Raw genomic sequence first — 18,922 nt, forward strand, 5'->3', positions numbered from 1 at the left:
TCTGCTGCTTGGTTCTGTTTTGTATCTAATGCTGGCATCTTCATTCTCAAAGTGACGTGTGTGTGTGTCTGAATGCTGCCTTCTTGTTTCCCATGTCCCATGCAAGCAAGGGGCAAGTGTAAGTGTGTGTGTGTGTGTGTGTGTGTGTGTGTGTGTGTGTGTGTGTGTGTGTGTGTGTGTGTGTGAATGCAAGCTAGGGGCAAGTGTGTTTGTGTGTGTGAATGCAAGCTAGGGTGAGTGTGTGAATGCAAGCTAGGGCAAGTGTGTGTGTGTGTGTGTGTGTGTGTGTGTGTGTGTGTGTGTGTGTTTATAGTATATCATTTGTTAACTATTTAACCAAACAGGAAGGAAACATAAGTGGGAGTTTGATGTTTTGCAAAGCAGTGATTATTCCCAGTGCTATGGAGCTTGGTTCTAAATTTGACAGGAGGAGTGCAACAAAAAAGTCTCTCACTGTAAGGAAGAAAAGTTTGACAAGAAAACAGTACATTAGTCTGGTCACCTTCTGTGAGCTGTCAATCACATGCAGATAATGGGTTAAATTACCCTTAGCTCTTTGACAGCTAGGGAAGGTAGGTGTGAAGGGGGAGGGGAGATACCTTGAAGAACTAGATTTCAGCCTTCACAAAAGAAATCAAGTTAGCATTTCTAAGAAGAAAGAGCAATAACATGCACTTTTCAGTTCTGTTCTGTAGCATTTGCACTGCTTGTGTTTGAAGTAGTCATTGAAAAAGGATAAAATTTTAACCAAAAGTAGGTGACTATAACACAGCAGTGAATGCCTGTAAAAATCAGTGCACTGACAGGAGCTTTAGGGGAAAAAGTGGCAGACATGATGCAATTTTTTGGAGACAAACGATGCATTCTGGGATACTTAGAGGCAGACTAAACAATCAGAATTATTTCAAGATGCCAGACCCCATGTGGTCAGAGTCAGAAATTGCTTATAAAAATATCTAAAAAGCTCTAAATAGTCACAGACTGGTATTAAAATGTAGGGAACACCAAACTACGGTGAAATAAATACGTTTTTTGAGTCTGTGTGTGTGGTTCCCTTTAACTATACCAACTCCAAGATCACACTACACTGGAAAAAAGTTAATTTTCTAGCCTCAGTGTATGGTGATTGTGATGCAACGAGGTTGGGAAATTAACTTTTTTCCACTGTAGTATGATCTTGGACTTGGTATATTTAATTTATGGGGGGTGTGGGGGGCACAGAAATGTAGTAGAAAGTGTGTTTGTTAGGTGGTGGTGTAGGTGGAGGGGATGTTATTTATGTGTGCATTGTAGTTTTCAACTTTCCCCCCTGCTTATAGTTGGAGAAGTGTAATATGTTTTTTTAAATTTGTTTCTGTATGTAGTTGTGCTGGCATATATTAAATGTTGGTTGTCTATGTACTAATTCAATGTTATGGGATTCAATGTTTTGAGTTTTCAATATTTTGAATTTTCACAATTTTGGTGTCAGTGTTTTGAATTTCAGTGTTATGGGCTTTCGATGTAAAGTGAAAAAAAAAAAAAAATATATATATATATATATATATATATATATATATATATATATATATACACACACACATATACATATATTTATATATATATATATATATATATATATATCAACAGTGTACTGTTTTTAAAACAAGAAAGACTATGGGGAGTGACTTGTGTATGTATGGACAAACTATGCCTTATCATTATCAGTAATCCAACACTTTGTGACCACATCAATCATCAAACTGCTGTATTTTGTTTTGCATTTATTGCACCATGTTTATTACCTACTGTAATTCATTCTTTGTATGAAAAGGATAACATGATTATAGTAAAACATCTGTAACCAGATGAAACATGAAAATACTGAACATCACAATCCACTTTAACTAGTCATGTTTTAGTTCCTGAGTTGAGAAAAATGAAGCATGTATGATTGTAATTTAAATTATCCCACACCATGGCAATTAATGTTCTTTGTTCATCATTGTAATATAATGGTGAATACAAATCTGTTCAGATAATAGCTTCCTATCTTTCAACTTATTTCTGTTTCATATACTCCTGGTAATCCCTGAGTGAAGTTCTGTTTACCTGGTTGGACCACTATAATGAATGGTGGGTCACTAAGTATTTTGTTTGACTCAATAACCTTGCTGGATAGTTTTCACTAGTCAGTTGAGTGCTTGTTTTTTTCTGTCAAGGCAAGTTTTTAATTATCCCATAGGATGTGGTCATTTTTCTTTAGAATTTGTAATTACACATTGCTGTATTGTAGTTATTGGTTCCTCAGCTCACTTTTTCCATTTGGGTTCCTTACATACAGTGTGCTCCTATCTTTCCTGTGACAGTGTGGGATTTTAAGTGCTCTGGTTTCCATCCACATTCCATTTGCCTTGAGTATATGCAATGTGTGAACAAATTTATCTCTGTAAATCTTACAACTGAGTGGTGCCCAGTTCAGAACTGCTACGTTGCTGTACTCCCACTGAATGCTGGGAGAGGCTGCAGTTTTGCTGCAACAGTTAAGCAAAGTAAAACAGGCATCAGAGAATGGACGAATAAATGTTGGTAACAGTGGTCTTGTTGAGGTCATCTGAAAAGGTCAAATATTTAAAAAAAAAAAACAGATCTGAATGTGACTTTTTCATAGTAACCTAAGAATAAGTTTGTGTATGTAAAATTGTATTTCTGGCTGCAACTTCTAACTGGGAACATCAATCATCTGATTTTTGTAGTATTTTCATTTTCTGTATTTTTAAGTGTTCTACTTGTAACAGGAATGCTCATCATTTAGCTAACAAAAGTTCCCAGTTTGATATGTACTGTCATGACCGTTGTTTCTGTCTTTCTGTTTAGATGGCTGCTTGGAGTGAAGATTGCCTGACGAAGGATTTTCTCAATAAGAGAATATGTGTGGAAGTAGAATGAAGAATTTTAATTATTTATTTAAAAAAAACTGTAACACTTTCATTTGCCATTAATTTTAAACGTTTTATTTTTAGATAATTTAAAGTTATTTGAGATGGAACAAGTTATTTGTTGAGTGATACATTGATTTCTGCTATGTATGAGAACTGAAACATTCAATATTGTTGCTGTACCGTCCTGTGTACATTACACAGGTCATTACACTTTTTTCACTAGTGTGTAGGGCACTATAACAAAATGCAATACTGCACTATCTTAAGTTTTTTCTTACCAGACAATTAAAAAAAAAAGGTTTCCATTATAATGGATTGCTACAACACCAGCAAAAAGACTGAAGCCTAAAATTTTAATCCAGAAAATTCAGCTGTGTTTAATTGTATACAGCAATCACTATAAGAAACAATGGCTAAGTCACCATTTGTAACAGCACTTTTAGCCCTTTTCATTGTTAGAAATTAAGTGGCACATTGTTAAATACATCCCATATCCACTTTGATTCCAAGCCAACAGTGCTCTTCTTCTGACCAGTCCAACTTGCAAGTTGACATCCACAGTCCATGAACTTTACCTCTTGGTGCAGCACTATGGGATACACTTCAAAGTGAAATCTAAAACATACCTGACTGACAACTTTTTGACAAAAAGAGCTGCCTACTTCTTCTCATACTCGGTAACCTAAATACTGTAATTAATTTAGTATTGATATGTTCTGAAACATTTTCAATTTTATTCACTTCCTGTCTCAGTGTTTCTGAAATATAACCAAACTATCCATTTATGCTGTGCTGACAAGGTAAACAAAAAGGCTGAAACATGCAAGTCCACAGCTAGTGGGATTTGGCTTTATTGGCCTGAATGTAACCTTGAAGAAAAAAATTCATGGACATTCAGAAGCCATATAGCTGAAGCACTCAATGTCCTTAAGGGGTCATATCCCAGGTTTAAGGTATGACAGTGGAAACTCTAGTTTGGCTGTTTTTTCTTGTAGTTTTTACTGAATGGTTTGTCTGTGTGACCATTTTACCCTTTGGTTTGGGTATTAGTTGAGGTATTTTTCAGGCATCTTAATCTTTATGGGCATCAGCTGGATTTCAAGATTGTATATTTCTGAGGTATAGCCAGATTATCCATGTATGCTGTACTGATGATGTTAATATTAACATATAAGCACACACACATGTCTACATTCAGAAGCTGTGTAGCTGAGACACTCGTCCATAAGGGGTCATTTGCGTACATCCTATGGAACTCCATTACAAGTGGCTTAAGGTATCACACAGTGAAAATTCTATTTGGCTCAATTTTTCTTGCAGTTTTTACCAAATGGCTGCACTGTTTGACCGTTTCAGCCTTTGGTTTGGATGTATGTACCTTGTGTGATTATGTATATTCTGTGTAGATTTATCACTTGTACTACTTTGATATTTACATATGTTGAATTTCTGTAGCAATTTGATTCCCAAGTATGTTGGCAATCTTTCACACTATCTGCAATTTGTTATTATTGTCCTACTGTACTCCTGGACTGTGGCTGAAGTGGGTCCATTTTGGATCAAGTCGACTACCTCAGTTAACAAATATATTTAGTAGGAAGTAAGTAAACATGATTCTATAAGTTATTTAGATGTCTGTTGAAGGGCAGAGTGTTATAAATAGCAAGCTAGCCATTGTTCCATGTACAGTTTGTTAATAATTTGTTTTTTTGTGGTGCTAATTACTGTTATTATACAAAACTCTACACTCCACTTACCTCAAAATGTTAAAGCTTACAATGAAAATCAAGTGATAACTTGTTTTTATTTGCAGCTTAAAATATTTCAAGTCAGAGTTTTATACATTTTAAGAGTCTTTTGTAATTGACAGGGGGTAGGTTGGCATAATGGTTAAGGTGTTCACTTTACAGACACAAGGTGCAAGGTTTGATTCTTATGTGGAGTAATTGGCTAGGCTTAAAATGGCCCACAAGGGCAGTTAGTCTAGTACTAAACTATGAACCTATGACAGGAGGACTGATTTTTTCCATTTTCTATGTAAGATACTAGGAAATTCCAGGATTTGGACTCTGTATGGACTTTGTTATATTAGATCATGGCATTTGCCATAATTTCTGTTTCTTATATTTACTACTTACAAGACCACATTTGCTTTCCTGAATGTTCCATGCTTGCTTCCATTTTAATTTTTATATAGACAAAGGAGTAGGAATGATGGGGAGAAGGGGTCAGCTGCCCCACGCACAAACTGTAATGGGATGCAGTCACCTCTTTGGAAAAGGTGTTGAGCAGTCTGTGAAAGCATTTACATTTCGATAAGTACTTGACTGAGAGGAAGCTTTTTATTTTTGGTCCTCAATCTTGAGATAGGGCACCAGATTGGGGGAGGGGGTAGCCCATAGTGTCAGCTGATCTTGCAGCAGTGTATGTAACGACAATACAATTAGAGTAATGACCAGAAATTTCACTTAATTTTAAGTATGGTTCCTGGAATTTCGGCTCATGATGATAGAATTTTATTTTTAATAGCTACAAATCAATGTCCCTTATCACTAAGCAACTTGACTAATTCTGTGTTGTTATTGTAACTTTCCAAGAGTGCATATATAATGGAATATTTAATTTCATTATCTTAATATATTTTAATAGTTTTAATATTTCATTTACTTTTAACTTCTCAGAAACTGCAATGCTTGCAAATAAAATACAGAAGCAGAAGATGAAATATTTTTCCATTCATTGTAGATAATATATCTCCAGTAGTTTGCTGGCAAGATTTTACTTCTTAGAACTAGCTTTTTAATACGACTCGCACAAGAATAATCTGATCATTACCTTACAGAAATTGATATAAAGGATGACATTTTTTATTCTTGTTTTTGCTTTTATGCTAATACATAACACTATAAAACATTTGTTAAATGTTTTCATAAAGCTATTTTGCATTAGATCATATGTCACTAAAATAGACTGCAAAGTGTAGTTGTACCTTCACCTAGCTTACCAGTTTAAAACATTTAGGCTGAAAGGTACATATATTTTCAACTATAGATATGTCAGTCAAAAACTGTGGTGCCTTGCAACCACTGTGGCCACTTCAGGAGAGACCACCAAGACTCTCCATTATCCTGCTGATGAGTTATTCTAAAAGGAGGCCATGGCTTATTTGCAGTACACCAGTGATTTCGTTATTCAGCAAGACTGTCCTATTTTTTTTGTAATGTGTAGATCAGCTAAGTAGCTGGGGGTGAAGATATATCCATTCAGCACTACTTTTTTTAATTCCTCTTATGGGTGAACGTGCATTAACGTGTTAATATTGCCTATGCTTCTACCAGCAGAATAAAATCAGGTAACCACTGAAGGGATGGTATTGTGTTCTGTTACATGCCACACTCAGTCTGCAGCCTTGTAGAGGATACTACAGTACATTATACTCTCATTCACTAGTTCTGTGAAATTTGCCTGAAACCCAAATGCACAAACCCAGTTGCTTGAAAACTCATTTGACCGAAAAGCATCTCCACAACAAATATACCATGAAAATACTTTTGCAGGAGGCATCAAGAAAATTAGAAAAGGACCTTGTGAGTTTTTATCAGATTAAATTAAAGCTTTATTGAAGGCAGAGTACTAGCATGCATAGGAAAATGACTCACCAGTAGAAAACAAGAAAATAAATTCTCTCTATGTAGACAGTTGTTAAAAACTCCATCTGGAGTATTGCGTGTTGTTTTGAAGACATTTTCACCAGAGCACAGACAGGACAGAGGCAGTTCAGAGGAAAGCAGCATAATATGGACATGGCATTCACCACAAACTGTATGAAGAAAAAAAAATACTGGAACTTAACACCACAGCACACAGCAGTATCAATATCAGTAAAGACAGCACACTTGCCTTTGATGCTGGAAGATCAGAAAAGACTAAGTTCTATTCCCATAGCAGGATTAATTTTACACTGCTTGCCATGCAGTGCAGCATAAGAGGAATGCTGCATTCCTGAGCTTGCTATCCTTTAGATGAAATGTTAAACTGACATGCCATCTGGCATTTTAAAGCCTTTCACATCTTTTATTTCTTCTATCACTTCTCTCCACTGTTCCTTTCTTACTTATTTTCTAAATATAAATCTAAAACATTCATCTCTCACACTGAAAAAAACTTACACTCCTCCTGCTTTCACTGTATTAATTCCAAAGCCTTTACTCTCTTCTTTATGTAACCCAAATCTGTCTATTCCCTCATCTGCAGTTATTAATGCCTATGTCATCTACACCTAATTGTTTTCATTATTAAATTAGGCTCATTTGCATAAGACCATCTGCTGTTTCCCACATTGCCTGTTGTAGGATTCTCTAACAGTTCATAACAACATTATCCTCATCATCAGAAACAAAATCCTACTTATTGAACATCTCTGTTTAACCACTTTTTGAATCTGTATGTTTTTGCCCTCCATTCCATTAACCATGACTTTATTCCACATATTTCAGTATACTGACACCAAAACATTTCTTGCCTTACCACTTACTATATATTGTTTCAGTATGCTAAACATACTATGTTCTGTATTCTTGAATTCCTCCATAACATCACAGACCACACCTTTTAACACCATTCCTTGCACTTGCAATACCAATCTTTTCTATTGTCACAGTCAGCATGTCTTTTATCTGCTTTCCCTTTATATCATAATTCCATCATACATCGCTGTTCTTATTACTCTATTATTTTATTTTTGTATTTTTTATATTCATTTTACAATCTGTTGTCTTTAACATGATAGGTCTCTCCATTTTGTCACATCTTTCTCTCTCTCTCTTTATATATATATATATATATATATATATATATATATGTTCATAGCTTCATGGGTAGGTACTAGGCTATCTGCCTGAAGACATGTATAAGTCTAGATGGAATGTGTTGGCTTTCGCCGCCCCCTTAGATTAGTTCCCTGTGCCTCTGTCCAGCAGAGCCATTGAAGTGATCCCTGGGGTAAACTTTCTGTTTCCCATCCACTCGTCAAGGTTTCTCTTGAAGAGGGTTAGCGAGGAGCTCTGCCTAATGTAGATTGGAATCTTTTTCCAGAGCATGGGAAGTCTCTGGGACAGGAGTCTATTCCTCCAGCACATCCTGTTTATTGTTGTGGTGAGGTTTAGATCCCTGGAGCATGTGGCTCGAGGGGATATGGTTTTCTTTAGGTGGAGCATGTCCATCAATTCTGGGTTGGACATGGCCTTATATGTCAGGCAGAGATCACCTCTGATTAGGCAGTATGCAACCGAGTACAGCTGGAGTTTCTTCAGTCGAGCTGCATAAGGCATCTGCTTGAGGCCAGTGATCCTCTTGGTGAGGTACTTCTGTGGTCTTTCCAGTTGTTGCAGGTGTCTTGTAAGGTACATCCCAAATGGGGCATTGTACTCTATGATGGGTCTGATGAGTGAGGTGTAGCGGGGCCCAATGACCTCTTTTGATCTGGATGCAAACCCTTTTGTGATTAGTTGGGCCACATAGAAGGATTTTCTAGGCACTTTGGTAATGTGATTGTCAAAGGAGAGGTTACTATTTACTTGAGTCCCCAGATCCCTTATTACGTCTTCTGTATTTAGGGGGCTACCACCTATGTGGTAGTTTGTGGGTACTTTGTTTTTTCCAAAGGAGATGACTATGCACTTTTTGGCATTTAGCTTGAGGCCATGGTTTTGACACCAGGTATCTGTCTCAGTGAGACCCTTTTGGAGGATGTCTGTGTCAGCCGGAGAGTCAGTTATAGCCCCTAGTCTCCAGTTGTCTGCGAACTTGGTCATCCATAGTCCTCCTGCACTTGCCTGTACCTCTGAGAAGAATATGCTGAACAGGAGGGGTCCTAGGACATAGCCCTGGGGAACGCCATTTGTAACCGGTTTAGAGTCAGACCTAGCTCCTGCAACTCTTACCATGTGGGTTCTGTCCGTGAGCCAGTTGGCAACCCATCTCGTAATCTAGCGGTTTATGTTCAGGCTGGTGAGCTTGTCTATAATACCCGAGTGGGGATGGTATCGAAGGCCTTTGCAAGGTCTAAGTAGGCTGTGTGGACCACCTTTCCCTCGTCTGTAGCCATGGTAACTGTCTCGAAGAAGTCTACCAGGTTTAGGAGGCATGATCTGCCCTTAACAAAGCCGAGCTAGGTAAGGTCCAGTGTTTGGAGGTTCCCAATGTCTCTATTAATGAGATCCATGATGATGCGCTCCATAGCTTTGCAGACCAAGCTAGTCAGGCTTATAGGGCGATAGTTCCCGGGGTCTGTTGTGGCTCCACCTTTGTGGAGTGGAATAACCATTGCTGTGTGCCACTCTCTGGGCATGTAGTCTGTGGAGAGGCTGAGTTTAAACAGTGTGTTTAGGTGAGGGGTTAGTTCATCTTTGAGCTCATGTAGGACACAGCCTGGGACACCATCCGGTCCCATTGATGCTGTGTTTTTGGCTTTGGAGAGGGCTGTTTTAACCTGAGTGTCTGTGATTTCAGGGGCACTACATTCTTCTGGTATACTTATAGGCCCTTTTGGGGGTGAGAGGGGGGTGAAGCTTGCACTGAACCCGTCTGCCAGGATGTTGGCTATATCGGTCGGTTCAGTGTATTTTGTGCCATTCTGCACTATCTCCGAGCAGATCTGAGAATTGCCACTTAGATTCTTGACATAGCTAAAGAATGCCTTGTGGTTATCTTTGGAGTCCATGGCAATTTTTCTTTCAAAGCTAGCCTTGGATGATTGTATGAGGGAACGTAGTTTCTTGCTGGTACTGATCAGGGATGTCTTCCCTTCTTGGGATTTTACTCTTTTCTGTACTAGTTTCCTCCTTCTATTGTATAGCTTGTTTATAACAGGTGTCCACCAGACTGTTTTCCTTTTCTTGGAGGAGTGAGTCTTGGTTTTGTTTGGATAGCATGATCCATACATTCTTGTAGGTGTCCATAGAGTGCATTAGTAAAGGATTTTGCAGCGTGGACAGGGTTATCCTTTAGCATGGGGGCTTTGAAACTTCCCACCTTGATCTTAAGTAACGTGAAGTTTGCTTTTGAAAAGTTTTTCATGGTGGTTTCTGTGACCGGGGGTGGTGGCGGAATGTGGATATCCAGAGTGATTAGTTTATGATCAGATCTAACCAGCTCTGGGTTGGAGATGACCAGGTCCAATATGTTGTCACCTCTGGTGGGGATGTTGACCAGTTGATCCAGGGCATTTGAGTTTATAAATTCTAGGAAATGTTGGACAAGGGAGTTTGTACTTGAGTAGTTCTCCCAGTTAATGTTTGGGTAATTTAAATCACCCAATATCAGGGTGTTTGGTAGGACCCTTATGTTTCCCAGTGTTTCCAGGAATGCGGAGTGAGGGTCCTGGGGCATGGTGGGTGATCTGTAGCAAGCTATAATTTGAATAACAGTTTTGCCTGTTAGTTGCATGTGGATGAATTCTAAAGCATCGTGCTGTGCCACTAACCTGGAGGTGTGGGTATCCTTGATGAATATGGATACTCCCCCAACTTTTGTATTTTGGTCTGGGTTTTTTGGCCAAAATGTATGGTATGAGTTGTAGGCTGGTAGTGCCGGGGTGCTCTCTGGAGCCTTAAACCAGGTTTCTGTTACTGCACATATATTGATTTTCTCCATACTGAGGAGTGCCTCGAGTGTGTGCATTTTGAGGTTTAGACTTCTGGCATTGAGTAGCATTATCCTCAGTTTTTTGTTACTTGTGCTATTTTCGGTGGTGGGTTTGTCTTTTGAGCCTTGCCTAAAAAAGGCACAATGGGGGTGGCAAGAGCCTTAGCCAGTATTCGAAAGCCTATGGGTGACAGGTGCAAGCCATCTCTAGTGAAGCAGCATGGCTTGTCGAGCATGTCATCCCAGGCTGACAGACACTGGATCCCCTTTGAATGGCACCAGAAGCTTAGCCAATTGTTGAAATGGATAATTTTTTCTTTATACCGTGGTATCATTCTTGGTGAGGGCAGGATTCTACTCAGGATCAGGGTCATACCAGCCTGGGCTATGTGATCAGAGAGTTCCTCCATGTCTCTTTTCATGTAGTCCAGGGAGGTATGGCTCAGGTCATTCACACCAACATGGACAATGACAGAGTCATATTTGTACTTGTTCTGGAGTGACCTGAGTGCTTGTGTTATGTGGCGGATCCTGGCACCCAACAGGCAGCTAACAGTAACCTTCTCCTTGTTCAGCCTAGTGAGTGTGACATCAGTGTGCTTGACTGTAGAGTCACCTATTACTAGTGTGTGTGTGTATGTGTATGTATATATATATATATATATATATATATATATATATATATATATATATGAAATTTATGGGTCCTTTATATGTCTTGGTACTGTATGCACTCACATAGCTATTCATTTACTGTAAGAATATTCTTCACTAATCTCTTTAATAAACATATAAACTAACCCATTTGGTCCTGAAACAGTCCCTTCAATTATATTTTTCATAAAACCTTACAATTCTACTTTTACTTCTATTTCTAACCACTTTATCTCTTCCTCCTTCAATTGCTCTAAATTCTATTATTTCTCCTATCTTCTTTCCTTTTTACACCCATTCATGTCCCAATCTACTAGATATAGGTTCATAGGTTCATACTAGGCTATCTGCCCTAGGGCATTTATAAGCCTAGCCAGAATGTGTTTGGCTTTCGCCACCCATTTTAAATGTATTTTGCTGTGCCCTTTTTCGAGGTTAGTATACTGTGCCTCTGTCTAACAGTGACACAGAAGTGATACCCGGGGTAAACCTACGATCTCCCTTCCACTCATCAAGATTCCTCTTGAAGAGAGTCAATGAGGGACTCTGCCTAACCTGGACTGGGATTTTATTCCAGAGTGAAGGGAGCCTCTGGGTTATGAATCTGTCCCTCCAGCATGTCCTATTTATTTCAGTGTGCTGAGGTTCAAGTCTCTCGAGCGTGTAGCTCGATGGGATTTGGATTTTCTGAGGTACAGCGTGTCCATTAATTCCGGTTTGGACATGGCTTTATACATCAGGCACAGATCGCCTCTGAACAGGCAGTATGCCACAGAGTAGAGCTGGAGTTTCTTTAACCGGGCAGCATATGGCATCTGTTTGAGCCCTTTGATCCTCTTGGTGAGGTACTTTTGGGGTCTTTCCAGTTGCTGCAGGTGTCTGGTAAGGTACATCCCAAAAGGGGCATTGTACTCAATTATGGGCCTGATGAGGGATGAGTAAAGAGGCACAATGACCTCCCCTGATCTAGATGTGAATCCCTTCATGATTAGGTGGGCTATATAAAATGTTTTTCTAACCACTTTGGCCACGTGGTTGTCAAATGAGAGATTGCTATCAACTTGGGTCCCCAGGTCCCTAATTACTTCTCCTGTACTTAATGGATTACCACCTATGTGGTAATTTGTGAGCACTTTGTTTTTGCCAAAGGGGATGACTATACACTTTTGGCATTTAGCTTGAGGCCATGGCTCTGGCACCAGTTGTCTGTTTCTATGAGGCCCTTTTGGAGGATGCTTGTGTCGGCTGGAGAGTCGATTATGGTGCCCAGTTTGCAGTCATCTGCGAACTTGGTCAGCCACAGTCCTTCCGTGTTGGCCTGCACCTCCGAGAAATATATACCGAACAAGAGAGGTCCCAGGACTGAGCCTTGTGGGACACCACTTGTAACTGGTTTGGAGTCTGACATGGCTCCAGCAATTCTAACCATGTGGGTTCTGTCCTTGAGCCAGTTTGCAACCCATCTAGTGACATAGGGGTTTATATTTAAGCTGGTGAGCTTATCTATAATGCCCGAGTGGGGTATTGTATCGAAGGCTTTTGCGAGGTCCAGGTAGGCTGTGTGGACCACCTTCCCCTTGTCAATGGCCTTGGTGACTGTTTCAAAGAAATCAACCAGGTTTAAGAGGCAAGATCTGCCCTTAACAAAGCCAAACTGGGTAGGATCCAGTGTCTGTAGGTCCCCAATATCTTTATTTATGAGGTCCAAGATGATCCTTTCCATAGCTTTGCAGACCAAGCTAGTCAGGCTTATGGGGTGATAGTTTCCAGGTTCCGTTGAGGCACCACCTTTATGGAGAGGGACCACTGTTGCTGTACGCCACTCTTTGGGCACATATCCTGTAGTAAGGCTGAGATTGGACAGTAGTTTTATGTTTGGGTTTAGCTCTTCTTGGAGTTCATGTAGGACGCAGCCCGGGACACCGTCTGGTCCCATTGATGCTGTGTTTTTTGCTTTGGAGAGGGCGGCTCTTACCTGAGCATCTGCGATGTCAGGGGGGCAGCACTCTGCTGGGATAGATATTTGCCCTTTTGGTGGGGGGGAAGTTTGCACTGAACCTGTCAGCTAGGATGTTGGCAATGTCTGTGGGTTCAGTGTATTTTTTGTCATTTTGGACTAATTCTGAGCATTTCTGGGAATTACCACCCAGGTTCCTAACATAACTAAAGAAAGCCTTGTGATTATCCTTAGTGTCCTGTGCAATTTTTCTCTCGAAGCTGGCCTTAGACAATTTTATGAGTGCCCATAGTTTTTTGATAATACTGATCAGTGATGCCTTCCCTTTTTGAGATTTTGCTCTATCATTTAGTAGCTTCCTCCTTCTATTGTATAGTTTGTTTATGGCTGGGGTCCACCAGACAGGATGTCTGCCTTTGGAGGATTGGGTCTTGGTTTTATTTGGGATAGCATGATCCATGCATTCCTGAAGGTGTTCATAGAATGCGTTTATAAAGGATTCTGCGGTCTGGGCCGTATTTTCCACAGGCCCGGGGGCTTTGAAGGATTCCACCTCGGTTTTGAGGAGTGTGAAATTTGCTTTAGAGAAGTTTTTCACTGTGGTTTTCTGGGCAGGGGGTGGGGTCGGGATGTGAATATCCAGTGAGATTAGTTTATGGTCTGATCTTACCAGTGAGGGATACACTTCTGGTCTGGAGCATAGAGTCCCCATGTTGGTGATGATCAGGTCCAGTATGTTTTCCCCTCTTGTGGGAGTGGTAACAAGTTGTTCCATAGCATTTGAGTTTATAAATTCTAGGAACCTTTGGGCTAGGGTGTTGGAGCTAGAGTAATGCTCCCAGTCTATGTTTGGGTAGTTGAAGTCGCCCAATATAATGGTGTTTGGAGAGACCTTCATATTTTCCAGTGTTCTCAGAAAGGCCAAGTGGGGTTCCTGGGTTTGGGAGGCTGGTCTGTAGCAGGCTATAAACTGGAAGGCAGATATTCATCGTGTTTCACTGTTGCAGTCATGACTGTAGGGTTCTCCTCTGCCGGCAGGCAGCCCTCGGTTGGCCAGAATCCCAAAGTCTGGGTCCGGCATCGGCTGTTCAACCATGCTCCCTGATGTCAGAGAGCCAGGAGTATAAAGCTGACAGCTGACGCCATCTTCTCCAGTCTTTCTTGCCGTTGCACATGGATAGTCTCTGATGCTCCATGCTTTGCCACCAACCTGGAGGTGTGGGTATCTTTGATGAATATCGATACTCCCCCTCCTTTTGAGGTTCGGTCCAAGTTTTGGGGCCGAAAAGCATGGTATGAGGTATAACCTGGTAGTGCTGGGGTGCTCTCGGGAACCCTGAACCAGGTTTCTGTTACTGCACAGATATCGATGTTCTCCATGCTAAGGAGAGTTTCGAGTGCGTGCATCTTGAGGTTTAGACTTCTGGCGTTGAGTAGCATTACTCTTAGTTTCTTATCCCTTGTGATACCTATGGAGGTGGGTTTGTCTTTTGAGCCTTGCCTAAAAAAGGCACTATGGGGGTAGCAAGAGCCTTTGCCAATATCCGAAAGTTCAGGGGTGACAGGTGCAAGCCGTCCCTAGCGAAGCATCGTGGCTTGTCGAGCATATCATCCCAAGCTGACAGGCATTGGATCCCCTTTGAATGACACCAGTACTTAAGCCAATTGTTGAAATTGATCATCTTGTCTTCATATTGTGGCATCATATCTTCATAATGTCTTCTTGCCTACAAAATACTGCACCTCTAATACCATTTAAACTAGTCATTCCCCAGCACATATTTCACATTCCCCTAAAAATGGTGTAAGGTCTTCTTTGTCACCTCTTAAAAAAAAAAATCTCTGTCTAAAAATTAATCCTGTTTTCTGTTATATTTCTTATTCCTTCTCAAAAATTTCATATTTGACTCTTCCAACCCAGCTTCATATTCTTTTATATATTTTTTTCTTCTGTCATTATGGCAACTTCCAGCTTTAAGTATACTTATTTATAATTTTCTTTATATATTGTTCTCCTGTCAGAGCATATATTACAGAAAGGCCTCCTGGTATTCTACACATACCGCAATACTTCCTTTTTCCATCAGATTTAGTCTATTTAGCCATTATACCTGTTAATCTCTTCCGTATTTTCCCATTCAATCCACAGAACCTGCTGTCTTCCTGTCTCCCTGTGGTGCACATAATTCCTCAAATAGCAATAAATAATTTCACCTTTACTATATCCTCTTATATATTTATACTGTTTCTCCTTTTTTGCATGCAGTTTTCCATAAATTATCATTTCCCTACATACTTTAATGTTGTTGTTTGTCTTTTGGCTTTTCCCGGTTAGGGGTCGCCACAGCGGAACTCTGGTCCGCTAATGATTGACAGTAGGTTTTTACAGTGCCGAGTTGCCAGCTCGATGCCCAACCTTCAATGAAGGCACGCCTATTTAAGCATGTCTTTCGGAACGCCACTCAACCGCGGGGAGGACATGCAGACTCCACACTTATATCCTGTGTTAATTATATTTTTTTCTTAAGATTACAGTTAGACTTTTGTAAGTACATTCATCATAATAAACTGCATCTCTTAAATATTTTGCACTGTATCCTACAACCGTATATGGTAACTCACTATTGTTTACAATGGATTATTTATTCTTATGTCACAAATAATCATTCTTCCATTAATTCTAACCATAACATCAATCATTTTTCATTTTTATCATAATTGCTATATCTGAACATGTATCAATTCCAAAATTTCACACTAGTTGTCTTCCCGTAGCTTTCTCAATTGTTGCTTATTTTCAGTTTCTAAAAACCTTATGTCTCCCAGATGTATTATATCAGCATCTATTTCTTGATACCACTGATACATCATTAACCTCCTTACTTCAATTTTTGATATGGTTAACATTCACAGATACTAAGTGCATGTTCTCTCCTTCTATTTGTGCAGATTTCTTTACCCCACTTTTTAGCTTCATCCTCCTCTTCCTGTTTGCAGTGTTAAAAATTTCATCTTCCTCTAGCTGGACTTCATTTCCCTCTTCATTAATTTCCAACACTTCATATTTATTGTTAATTTCAACATTAAACATATTACCCATTTTTCCTTTTCTACCACCCCCCACCTTTTCCTCATTGCCACGCACTGCTTCATTTTGTGCAGAAACATGTTCATTATTTTAATTAATTTAAATATTGTCTGCAATAGCATCTTCATTTTCCCCATCCACTTCAATTATTTCATCAATTGCATCTCCCTATACCATTGGGCAGGAAAACCTTAAATACTCTTCCATACTGCACTTCATTTGCATTTCTTAACATAGTATTCCCTGCTTTGGGAGCACCTCTTTTTTACAGTCCTCAATAAAATGTGATAAGCCCCCCCCCCTTTAAAAAAAAAACAAAACAAAAAAAAAAAAAAACCGGATTTCACTACCCCAATACTTAATAGCAACTCTTGGCAAATACATTAATTTCCATTCTTTAACTTACTATGAAGTTGTTAATTTACTGGTTTCTGTAGTTATGCTTTGAGTCCCTCAGCCTCCATTTGCATACTGTGACTTTGAACAAGCCACTTAACCAGACAGTTCTCCTGGGTTGTACTGAAAAGGGGAGCTTGTGTCTAATGAGCTTCTCTGGTCAAGAAATAAATAAAATAATGAACCTAGTTTATCAGGCTTAGTGACCATCAGCTTGAGTTATTCCTGAACTCAGGCTAGCAGCTCCACTGAAGAACACACCCTGTAATGGCAGGCACACTGTTTCCTTTATGATATGGCAGTAATTTTGTTCGTTCATCACTGAAGATTCAATCTCTTTACTGTTAAGACTTTCTTTTCATTTTAGAACTTTCATCATTTGTTTTTTATAAATGTTTATATTTTGAATTTGTCAACATTTGTTAGTTATACAGAATTGAATTATTGTCTCCACTTTGATCTGAAGAAACAACACTTCCAATAAATACTTATGCATAATGTACATCCTTTCATCCAACATATAGTTACAATTTTGCATAGCTTATTTCTGTAGCAATTTATTGAACATTGCTTCCCCTTTATAATAACTACTTTGTTTCAACCCATTGTGGCCTCAACAATTAAGTCATTACCATAAGTAGCCTGCACTAATTAAAATTTTATGTTTATATTTATTGTTGCAGAAAAATATTGTCTCATGTTTAATACTAAATGCATAATAACTTGTCATTTCTTCACAAATGAGTCAAAATGTTTATGATATGGTTATGTCAAAAAAAAAAAGCTGAAAAACATATGCAGAATTATGCAAGATATATATTTTCATATGATTTAAGTAGTAGCTTTATATTTTAAGTGCCTTATAATTGCAGTCTCTCGTTTTTAATTTCTCCAAGTCTTTTGGATTTATAATACTATAATGGGAATGGACTCCATTTTTAAGATAAAGTATGATTAAAGTTCATGAAATTAGTATTGTTTTAATTTTAGTTGTTAGCCACAAGTGCTTTTCGTAGCACCAGCAATGTGCCCAGTAATGACTCCTGCATTTTGTGCAGAGTTACATGTATCGGTAACTTATCTAAATACATTTGTAAATTATTTTTTTATAAAACCCATTGCTCCAACTACTGGAACTGTCTGGGTATCTTCGTTCCATACTGCCTTCATTTCTGCCTGCAAATCCTGGTATTTTATGACTTTGTGTCTCGCTGTACATAGGACACTGTAGTCACTGGGTGTAGCTCCTACTTTTGTCTTATTTTCATGGACGTCTAGATCTGATTTTCTTGCATCGTTTTTTGAACTGTTGGTAGTGAGTGAACCCATGTGATATAAATGTCATAATTTTCTATAATGTTTTGTGGCTCATGTTTCCATTGTTTTTCAGCAACTTCAGTACTATAATGCTTGCACAATCTCCTGTGCAAGTCTTGCCACATTCAAAATAAATGTTCGAATACACAGTGTCATATATTTTATTTCGTGGAACGTTGTTTGAATAAACAGTGGCTTAGATACTTGGATTTCGCTCTCCGCTCCTCTGTTTGACTTTTGATTTTGAGTTTGGAGCTTTGTACCACCGTTTTTGTTCTGGTTATTAGTCTTGCCACATTATTATGCCTTTCAGTATACAGTCCTTCTGCCATTAGTATATCACAACCAACTACACGATGTATGACTGTTCCCAATTCTGTTTTACAAAGCCTACATTTGCCTGTTTCTCCCACATGTTCAATGGACTTTGTATACCAATATGTACATAGTCCACTATCTTGGGCCACCAATATTAATCTTTCGTCTTTTGGTTTAAATTCACCTCCTCTTAACAATTCCTGCATTGAATCCTGATCAACACGAGGTTGTTCCAAGAGTTTTCTCTACTTGCAACTATATTTATGCATTTTCCACATTTCTTGCCTTCTCATCTGATTCTTCATCTTATATTCTTTCTTTTGCTTTTTGGCACATTCATTTGCTGCCTGATTTTTATCTCCTTCTGGTTTGATTTCCATTCCCACTTGATGATGATATGCTTCTGCTAAACTAAGCAGGAAAGTCATCTTAGACTTATTCTCCTCATGTTTCAAAACTTTCACTATGGGTCTTGTGAGGTCAGCAGATATGTATGCAGCCCCACGATTGCAGATCTATACATGTAATCAATTTGGAGGAGGCCCATACCGCCTTCAGAATGGAGACTATATAATCTTTTTATGCATTGATCTTTATAAATCATTTGATGAGCAGGAAGTATCCTTT

General features: G+C 39.0%; 2 protein-coding genes across 3 annotated transcripts in view; both read left to right on the forward strand.

The window, feature by feature from the left end:
* CDADC1 (cytidine and dCMP deaminase domain containing 1) overlaps nucleotides 1-3,035 on the forward strand; it is a 371,753-nt gene extending 368,718 nt beyond the window's left edge. For both annotated transcript variants that reach the window (XM_044072391.1, XM_044072392.1), the window contains one exon: nucleotides 2,857-3,035. Coding sequence is in view for 1 of the 2 variants with exons in the window: in XM_044072392.1 (XP_043928327.1) it covers nucleotides 2,857-2,873 (17 nt within the window). In the remaining variant the exon portion in view is untranslated. The remainder of the gene's footprint in view (nucleotides 1-2,856) is intronic.
* The window catches only part of LOC122802675 (cytidine and dCMP deaminase domain-containing protein 1-like), a 1,973,793-nt gene that overhangs the window by 1,450,602 nt on the left and 504,269 nt on the right, over nucleotides 1-18,922 (forward strand). The window lies entirely within an intron of this gene.

The sequence above is a fragment of the Protopterus annectens genome, chromosome 5.part0 (genome assembly GCF_019279795.1).
Source record: "Protopterus annectens isolate FY-2018-M chromosome 5.part0, PAN1.0, whole genome shotgun sequence".
Taxonomy (NCBI): domain Eukaryota; kingdom Metazoa; phylum Chordata; order Ceratodontiformes; family Protopteridae; genus Protopterus; species Protopterus annectens.